This window comes from Aethalodelphis obliquidens, unplaced genomic scaffold (genome assembly GCF_003676395.1).
Source record: "Aethalodelphis obliquidens isolate GAN/ISIS:26980383/991018 unplaced genomic scaffold, ASM367639v1 scaffold9, whole genome shotgun sequence".
Classification (NCBI taxonomy): Eukaryota; Metazoa; Chordata; class Mammalia; order Artiodactyla; family Delphinidae; genus Aethalodelphis; species Aethalodelphis obliquidens.
The window spans coordinates 24,616,752-24,625,837 of NW_020837953.1; the positions used below are offsets into that span (position 1 = coordinate 24,616,752).

Consider the following 9,086-nt stretch of genomic DNA (forward strand, 5'->3'; position numbering starts at 1 on the left):
TTCTGTGCACAGTGTCCACGTGAGGAGGCGGTGAGAGTCGCCTTGCATCTGGTGTGGGTCTGACCAGGCCAGAAGTCCCGGCTCTTGTTCTGGGCTCTGCAGTGGATTCGTGGGTGCAACCCAGAGCGGAGTCACCAGTAGGATGAGGAGAATGGGATTCAGGACCAAACTGTACAAGGTGTGGAACTGAAGTTCAGCCGGAAGAAGAGTGAGTTTAGTGGAGCGTGACGTGTGCGGAAGTGAGCCGAGGTGGATGCCGCCGGGAGGAGGGGGACCTGGACGTGGTGTGCGCCCACCCGAGTGAGCTCGGAGCCGCTGGCACCGAAGGCCAGCAGGCGGAGTGGGACACGTGCCCACCCTCAGGAGACGTGGTTTACATTCAGCAGTTGTGGGTTTTGCTTTGGTTTGGTTTTGCTGTTCTGTTGACTTTTTTTCAAGACTTTCTATTGAAGTCTATTAGATTGAACCATATAAGATTACTGATAATTGACTTTTGACCTATAAAAATAGCAGTTTTCTGTGATTCAGTCTAATGTGTACAGAAAATCATAAGCACATTTCATAAGTGAATGTACCCATGTAATCGGCCCCCCAGAAGCGCCCCCTTTGTGCTTCTTCCCAGTCACTGCCTGCCTCCCCCCAATTTACTTCTAATATCTTGGAGTAGTTTATATAAATGGAATCATTGGGCTTGGCGCCTGTCCCTCAACATTACATTTAGGACATCCATCCGTGTTGTTAGGTAGAGCAATCGTTCGGCCGTTCCCATTGCCGCGTAATTTCCCTCGTAGGAATATATTTATTTGTCAGGTATACTGTTGATGGGCAGCTGAGCTCTTTCCATTTGGGGCTGTGATGGGGAGTGCTGCTGTAAACGTTCTTGCCCATGTCCTTTGGCGGACACGTGTATGGATTTCTGTTAGGTGTAGACCTAGGAACGGGATTGCTGAGTCAGAGATGTATGTGTTCAGCACCCACTGATATAACCAGCTTCCTAGCTTGTATTGCTTAGTGGATGAATCCCACTCAGTTCTTCAAGCAGAGCCGGAGCTAGAGGTAGGAGGGCCCGGGTGAGTGCTGTGTACTTTGGAGCCAGCAACACGTCCCCCCTTAAGCTCCTGTCCTCCACACCTATGGCCCAGAAGGGCTTTAGGGAACAAGGGAAGCTTCAAGTGCTTGGATGCTGGAGGAGAAAGCCCTCAAAGGGTATTTCATCTATAGGGGCAAAACAGAGGTTTTGAGAACGTTGACGCTCCCCTGGTCTTGACGCTTCTTATGTTGCCACTGTCCCCTACCACATTGGAAAAGCCTGGGAAGCTGGTGTTCTTCTCTGGCCCTGCTGCTCTGCAGTCCTGAGAATCAGTGGGAGTTGTGGCTGTCCACAGTCATGTCCCAGAACCGTGCCCCTGAGATGGACAAGCTGGGCCCCAGAGCACACTGCGCAGATGACCAGCACACGGGCAAGGTCTGTGGGGCTGTGGTTGCCGAGTGACAGGTGCAGTCAGAGTCTAGATGCCCTCATCGTTCACAGCCTGAAGTCATGTCTGGCCAGGAAAGGGCAGAATGCCTGAGAATCATCCCAGGACCTTCTTTCAGTGTTTATTGGGGACCTGGATGGGACCAGGGGGAGGGAGAGTGATTGTTGGAGGATGAGGGTTCAAACACAGCTCACCTGACTGGTCACCTTTTTTTTTTTTTAACTGATTTATTTATTATTTATTTATTTCGGGCTGTGTTGTGTCTTCGTTGCTGCATGCAGGCTTTTCTCTGGTTGCAGTGAGCGAGGGCTACTCTTCGTCGCGGAGCACAGGCTCTGGACGCGCAGGCTCAGTGGCCATGGCTCACGGGCCCAGCCGCTCCGTGGCATGTGGGATCTTCCCAGACCGGGGCACGAACCCCTGTCCCCTGCATCGGCAGGCGGACTCCCAACCACTGCGCCACGAGGGAAGCCCCAAGCTGGGTTCTTGATGTTGGCAATTCCCACTTCTAGTTCTGCTGTCTCAGCCTACCTTTTGCTTACTCTGGAGTAGTATTTGTACCAGCCAGCGGGCAGCCATCTTGCTGTTGGATGGGATCTGCCCTAAAACTATTACCAGACCTTGTGGTGTGGTCTGGCCTCTGCAGCCATAAGGATGAATAGTGAAGGAAACTACAGTGACTTATAGAATCTCAGGCATCTTGGGACTTCCCTGGTGGCACAGTGGGTAAGAATCCGCCTGCCAATGCAGGGGACACGGGTTCGAGCCCTGGTCCGGGAAGATTCCACATCCAAGTTCCATGGAGCAACTAAGCCAGTGTGCCACAACTACTGAGCCTGTGAGCCACAACTACTGAAGCCTGCGCACCTAGAGCCCATGCTCCACAACAAGAGAAGCCACCGCAATAAGAGGCCCGCGCACCGCAACGAAGAGTAGCCCCCGCTCACCGCAACTAGAGGAAGCCCGTACACTGCAACGAAGACCCAGCACAGCCAAAAATAAATATAAAGAAATAAATAAATTTATTAAAAAGAAAAAATCTCAGGCATCTTTTCTGACCTCAGGTGCTTCTTATGGGTCCTCGTTTGTGTGTTCTGACCAGCTGACGGCTTGGGACAGTCCCCGCTTCAGTCAGGCTCTGCAGCAGAGGCCTCTCCAGGCCACATGCCTGCTCTCCCACCCCTTGTACCCTCTCAGCGAAGCCAGGGTAAACGTCTGCGTAGAATGAAATTGTGTCCTCACTCAGTGTCAGCACCTCTGGCAGGCACTTTACATCCATACTGAGCCAGGGTACAGTGACAAAACTCATTCTCTAGAGCCTAAGTTCTTGTTCCTTGTATTTCCTGCCCCCCACAGAACTCCACCCTCTGCATAAAGGGAGATAAAACATTCTACATTTAAAAGAGAGAGAAAAGAGAATGTCGTTGGGTGGCACTAACCAAAGCTAATAGATGCTGAAAATAAAGAATCCGCATTGGAACCTGATCGGTCGCTCTCTGAGGCTTCCCTGATGGACTGTCCCGTCTAGCCAGGGCTGGGAGGACTTGGGAAGCCTCCTTTTCAGGAGAGGGACCATGACTGGCCCTGTCCCTCTGCTTCTGTTCAGGCTGGGAGGAGGGTGCAGGGTGTGGCTCAAGGAAGAGATTTGTGCTTCTGACGCTGGGTCCCTTGACTCCCTTGCAGGCGTCAGACACAAAGGCCCGGTGCTGAGCAGCAGCCTGATGCACTCGGAGTCGGAGCTGGACAGTGACGACGCCATCTTCACATGGCCAGACCGAGAGAAGGGCAAACTCCTGCATGGTCAGAACGGCTCCGTGCCCAACGGGCAGACCCCGCTTAAGGCCAGGAGCCCACGGGAGGAGATCTTGTAGCCGCCTGGTCTGTCTCCTCAGGTTAGGGGTTGGCAGTGCTAGGGTGCAGGGCATTGCCAGGCTGGTTCTCATACCTCCCATGTCTGAGGGCAGCTGTTCTCCCAGCGTCTGCTGGTCACTCCACCCTAATACCCTCAACTAGAGCTGCTGGTACTTGAATCCAGAGACCTTCTCCGGGAACCCCTGAATGAAGCTGTGAATGAAGAGGTTTCCTCTTTAAACCTGTCTGGTAGGTCCTCCTCACCTCAGGGCCTCCTTTTCTGGAACCCCTCCTCTGCTCCGAGGATGGACACTGGCAGCTCCTGGCCTCCTCTCCAGCTCTTTGCTGGCAGGGTTGCTGCTTCCGGGGCATCTGCACAGCGAGGCCTGGCTGTGTCCTCCACCCCTGGGTACAGAAACAAGCACCGCCAGCCCCCTGGCTCCAAAAGCCTGCCTGCAGGCACGTTCTTTGTTCTCGGCTTTGGGGCGGAGCGCCCTCTTGCTAGGCCCAGAGGAAGTGGTGCCCCTCCTCACCGCTGCTGCTGGGCTAGGGGAGGGCTGGCTGTTTCAGGAACGCAGAGGGGCCCCTCTGGCTGCTGGACTGTTGTGTCAGAGTAGGCAGGCCGGAAACAGACTGCCACCCTCTTCCTCCTGACCACCCTGGCTGCTTCAGGGATCAGGCCACCACCCCCTGTGCCCAGAGGAGAGAGCCACAAACAGACTGGAATGTTATGGCATGAGAGTGCACGTGTGTGACTGCCCCACAGCGGTCTCCTCTGTGTCCGTCTGTCCGAGTGTCTTCTCTCTGTGTCCCTTGCGTGTGTGTGTGTGTTAGAGTGAGTGTGTGTGCATCAGCTCCTCCTAGGGCTCTTGGCTACTCATAAGGCAACCTTGACCTGGAAAGACTTTCAGCTTCATGGAACAGAGACTTCCTGAATCCCTCCGGCCCTGTCACTGGTTCCTCAGCCATGGTTTCTGGGTGTTGAGGAATGGGAGCTTTGGGGGAGCGGCTTTTTAAAAAGAAACTTACAGTTTATACTACTGCACTACAGTCTGTTGTGAGATGATTAAACATGCTATTTAATTGTACATGTGCCTGCTGGGTGTGCCGCTTTGTGCTCCATTGCTGGCCTCTACCACGGGTCCAGGCACCTGTATGTCCCTGTGACATGATGGCCTCCGGCAGGGAGATCATGGGCCTGGCATCAGCATGTGTGGTGCTGGGACCCTGCCTCAGTGGCTGTTGATGGAGGAGTCACCGCCCTGGCCCCTGCTGGCCAGCTGCTCCTTGTGGCTTTTAGGGAGGGGAGTTTTCTGTCCTTCCTTCGACCTTCTGTGAACACAAAATTGATGCATACGCACACAAACACCACCACCCCCTCTCACCCCTACCCTTACCCCGTGGACAAGCTGGGGATACAGCGTGTCCCAGTGCCCAGGTTGGCCTTTATGGGCCCTGCCCTTCTCTTTGGGGTCTCCAAAGCAGTAGGGCTTGGCCCGGGCCCCCAGAACACTGTGCAGTGTTGGAGGGACAGCCTGCTGAGCTTGTGGGATACAAGGAGGGCTGCTGTTCGGTCTTGGACTCCCAGGAAAGGGAGGGGAGAGAAGGACTGTGGAACTCATTCTTTCCCCAAGGCCCTGTGCACAAAAAGCAGCTGAGGGTGGGCGGTATTGGTTCTGTTTTTACAGGAACAGAAACGAGGCATACGAGAAGTAACTCGGTCCACACACCGTAAATGACGGAATTAGAACTCGGGCCCAGCAGAGCCTGTGCGTGGTCTGGATCAAAACCACCTTTAAAAATGGGTTGCTGGGCCCCACCTCTGTGTTTCTGATTGAGTAGGACTGTGACGAAACACGAGAATTTGCCTTTCTGATAAGTGCCCAGAGATGCTCTTCTGCTGGTCTGGGGACCACACTCTTGAGAACCGCTGGTCTAGAAGTGCACATTCAGTGTGTCATGAATAGGAGGCAGCAGCTGACCCGTCCCGAGCGAGGGTGCAGGAAGCTCAAGAGGAGTGGGAGCTTGAATGTGCCCGGGGCGCGCTGTGGGCTAGGGCCGCGTGTGTTCTCGGGTGTGCAGGCCAGGCTGCCCCAGAGCAGCTGGTGGGCAGGCGATCGGGACTTAGTGAGGTTGGTGTATTGGAAGAACTTTGAAGGATCCATGAAGGAGCTACAGGACTTGATAACTTACTGGCTTTGTAGGTTTCTTCTGTGTTCTTTGGGCCTCGTTCCTATATCTTATCTCAGCCACAGCTCATTGAAGGATATATTTTTATCTCAGTCTCAGATGAATAAAAGAATTTTTCATCCCCTACTCCTCCCACCAAAAAAGGGACAAAACCCAGAAACCAGTGCTGCTTTCCTGGCTTGGGGTCTTGCATCGAGAAGACTGCCGTGTCCCTATTCTTGCCTGACTCATGAAAGAGCCAGAAATCCTTGGGCTTGCTTAGGGAGAGCTAGGCTACTTCCATATATCCCTGTCACCCCAAAGGAACCCTTCTGAAATAATCCTGAATTTCAGGAGCCTGGGAGCCCCTGCCTTGACCAAACCTAGCTAAACACTCCTCCACCCTCAAAGGCCTCCATCTTTCGTTTTCTAGAATGGCCAGAGGGAAGGCCAGTAGAGGGCATCCTCGCATTTCTTGAAGCCCACAGGTGCTATGTGTGGAGAGGAGACTTAGTCACCAGGAAGCAACGCTCAAAGAAAACCCCTCGGGCTGGAAGGCTGCAGCACGGCCTTCCTTCTGTGGGAGCAAAGGTGGGGGAGGCTCTGAATCTTGTTCTTCCAGCTTCCCTTTGGCCTATCTGATCAGTGAAGGGAGCCAGCACAGGTGGCCACACACACTGAGAGTTGTTCTCTGAGAACAAACAGGTATGGAAAGAAGGTGCGTGCAGTCAGGAGCCGTGAGCCCCTGGGAAGGAGGGTTTGAGGAGCATGGATCAGGCCCTTGACTCCTTTGTGGAATTTGTGTTGAGGTTTAAAGGCCCCTATTTAGTCTCTGGTCAAACCCAGGCCACCGGGCTTCCCTGGTGGCGCAGTCGTTGAGAATCCGCCTGCCAATGCAGGGGACACGGGTTCAAGCCCTGGTCCGGGAAGATCCCACGTGCCGCGGAGCAACTAAGCCCGTGAGCCACAACTACTGAGCCTGCGCACCTAGAGCCCGTGCTCCGCAACAATGAGAAGCCACTGCAGTGAGAAGCCCGCGCGCCGCAACGAAGAGTAGCCCCCGCTCACCACAACTAGAGAAAGCCCGCACGCAGCAACGAAGACCCAACGCAGCCAAAATAAATAAATAAAATAAAAATGTTTAAAAACCCAAAAAACCCAGGCCACCATTATGACCCCTTTCACCTACGTAACCCTCCAGTTTGTGGTTGGTGCTGGTGGTGCCTACTTAATATCCAGGATTTCCAGTGCCAGGGCTGGGGCTGTCCACTCTCGTGCCTCCCCACGAAGGCCCAGGTGGGGTGTGTGCCTCTGTGTCCAAGTGCTGCCGAACAGGTCAACCCCCCACCCCGGGGGCCTCTCTGAGTTGCTGGGGTTTGCCATTGGAGGGTATTGATCAGGCTTCTTTGGTCACAAGGAAGAAAACTAAAGTTACCTTTCATGGGAAGGCCAGCCTCCTGTCCAGTTCTCAGTGCAGATACAAAACGCTGGCTGGCAGGTTATTGCCGTGCCCTAGTCTCACCTTCTGAGCTACGCTATAGGTCCCGGTCCCCACTTCTAACAAATCACGTTCTTGTGTATTGACATCAGTGGTTCTCACACTGGCTGCACGTTAGAATCACCTGCCCAACTTTTAAAACATACTGATGCCTGGAACCCACACCCCATAGGTTATTGTGATTTAACTGATCTTTTATTAATTCCTCAGAATATTTGTGCACCCATACCATACCCTTGACAAGGGAGAAAACGGCCCTTAGCAGCTCAGCTCCAAAAGACTTGCAAACCAGCTGGATTTGGAGACAAAGAGGGAAAGTACCCAACCCAGTTCCTCTTAACCACCTCAGGGAGAAGCCCTTGAAGTTGGGTGTGGCAGAGATCAGCTGCTTGCCAAACCAGAGTGCTTTTCCGGGACACAAATCACTTCATCTCCAGCCTTCTGCACAATATGGGCAGAAGAGAGGTGTTCCATCTTCAGCCCTGACCCATTAGAAACTTCTGTGTGACGCCCCCCTCCTCCATCTGCTGGCCAGATGCAGAGGAGCACTCGGGGGACTCTGAGGCCATGGGAGAGACATGCATGGTGGAGGGAGCCCAGTTCCTAATCCACCGTTTAGAAGAGAGCTGCTCTACCAGAATGACCGTTGGATTGTGATGAGAGAAATGAACTTTATTGTACTAACCAATGCATTGTTTTAAAAAAAGTAGGGGGCTTCCCTGGCTGTCCAGTGGTTAAGACTCTGCACTCCCAATGCAAGGGGCATGGGTTCGATCCCTGGTCAGGGAACTAAGATCCCACATGACGTGCGGCGCGGCCAAAAAACAAGCGAACTAATGGCTGGTGTTAAGATTGTGGGCCCAGGCTCTCCTTTGACAGGCCTCCCTGGGCCCAAGTAAGCTAGCAGGGTTGACAAAGATGCCTCAGCCCAGGGCTCTGTGACAGCCACGTGGGCTGCAGGAGGGGCGGCCATACAGTTCTAGGTCACGTGCCCTTTGTATGTTTTCTGAAGAGCAGACAGTAATAACTCAGATCCTCCCTTAGGATAAGGGCAACATGCCTAGGGATCCTCGGGGGTATGATTACCTGTGGTGTGTGGTTTGGGAATTTGAGGGCTTGGAGAGGAATAATCAGCAGCAATCTGAAACTTAAACTAGATCTGGGTGTGTGGGAACTTCCAATCTGTTGAGAGGCGGTATCTCAATTGTTGCTATATCTTGTAGCCCAGAAGACTGAAGATTTTCAAACACCCATTTCTATGATTAAAAAATAATAATAATAAAATTTAAAAAGCTTAAAGGAAGAGCCAGGACAAATCCAGTGCAAAAAGTGTTTAATTCAAACTTTGTGCTGTAAATGACTACAGCATTTTAGTATTCAACTGGAAATATGGCTACAGGGAGGAAAGTCATTATCTTTGTAATCTGCAGGTAACCACACACACCCTGAATCTCTGAAGGAGTCCAGTGCCCTTAAGAAACACAATGTCAAGATACACTTGGAGCCAGACCTGGGCTCCCAGTTTGAACTGTAGAGCCCAAAATGGGGAATTGAATCATGGGAATATCTGAGTCACATGCTTTTTCTTGGCGTTTATTAGTTGGCTGAATAAATGGAAGCAGATAAAGTGCCACGCCCTTGGAGCAGTTTAAGCTTTCCCCCAGGCAATGCCCTCCGGGCTTCAAGTAGACTAGATTCAAGTAGGCTGCCTCCTAGCAGCCTAGAATCTCTCTCCTCTAAAACCCGGGGCTGCATCTGGGGCTACAGTGACTCATGTGCCTCTACACTCTATAGAGCACTCAACCTCCTGCCTCCTACTTGCTTACAGGTTCATGAGGCTGTGGAGCCATCTCGTGTTTTATAACACTCTTCTGATTCTGGTGGGTTACATGGAGACAAGCCACAAGTCTCAAACACCCGTGCGTCAGACAAAGAGGGTTCCTGTCATGCTGCCTATAATCTGCACGTGCTCATCAGTGATTAATGCCAACAACAGGCAGCTCTGGAGAAAGCACAGACACCACTCTATCCCTACCTTCGCTCAAAAATCCCAAGCTATCTCTATCAAAAGCATGAAGCGCTTTTAAATG

General features: G+C 52.6%; 1 protein-coding gene across 7 annotated transcripts in view; it reads left to right on the forward strand.

Annotated features, from left to right (window-relative positions):
- Positions 1–8,266, forward strand: part of KIAA0319L (KIAA0319 like) — a 112,545-nt gene extending 104,279 nt beyond the window's left edge. For 4 of the 7 annotated variants that reach the window (XM_027109132.1, XM_027109133.1, XM_027109135.1 and 1 more), the window contains one exon: positions 7,207–8,266. In XM_027109132.1, coding sequence (XP_026964933.1) covers positions 7,207–7,490 — 284 coding nt within the window. In that variant the 3' untranslated portion in view covers positions 7,491–8,266. Of the gene's footprint in view, positions 1–3,161; positions 4,418–7,206 lie in introns of those variants that run through there. The other 3 variants (XM_027109137.1, XM_027109136.1, XM_027109134.1) reach the window with 3 other exon arrangements.
- The last annotated feature ends 820 nt before the right edge of the window (positions 8,267–9,086 follow it).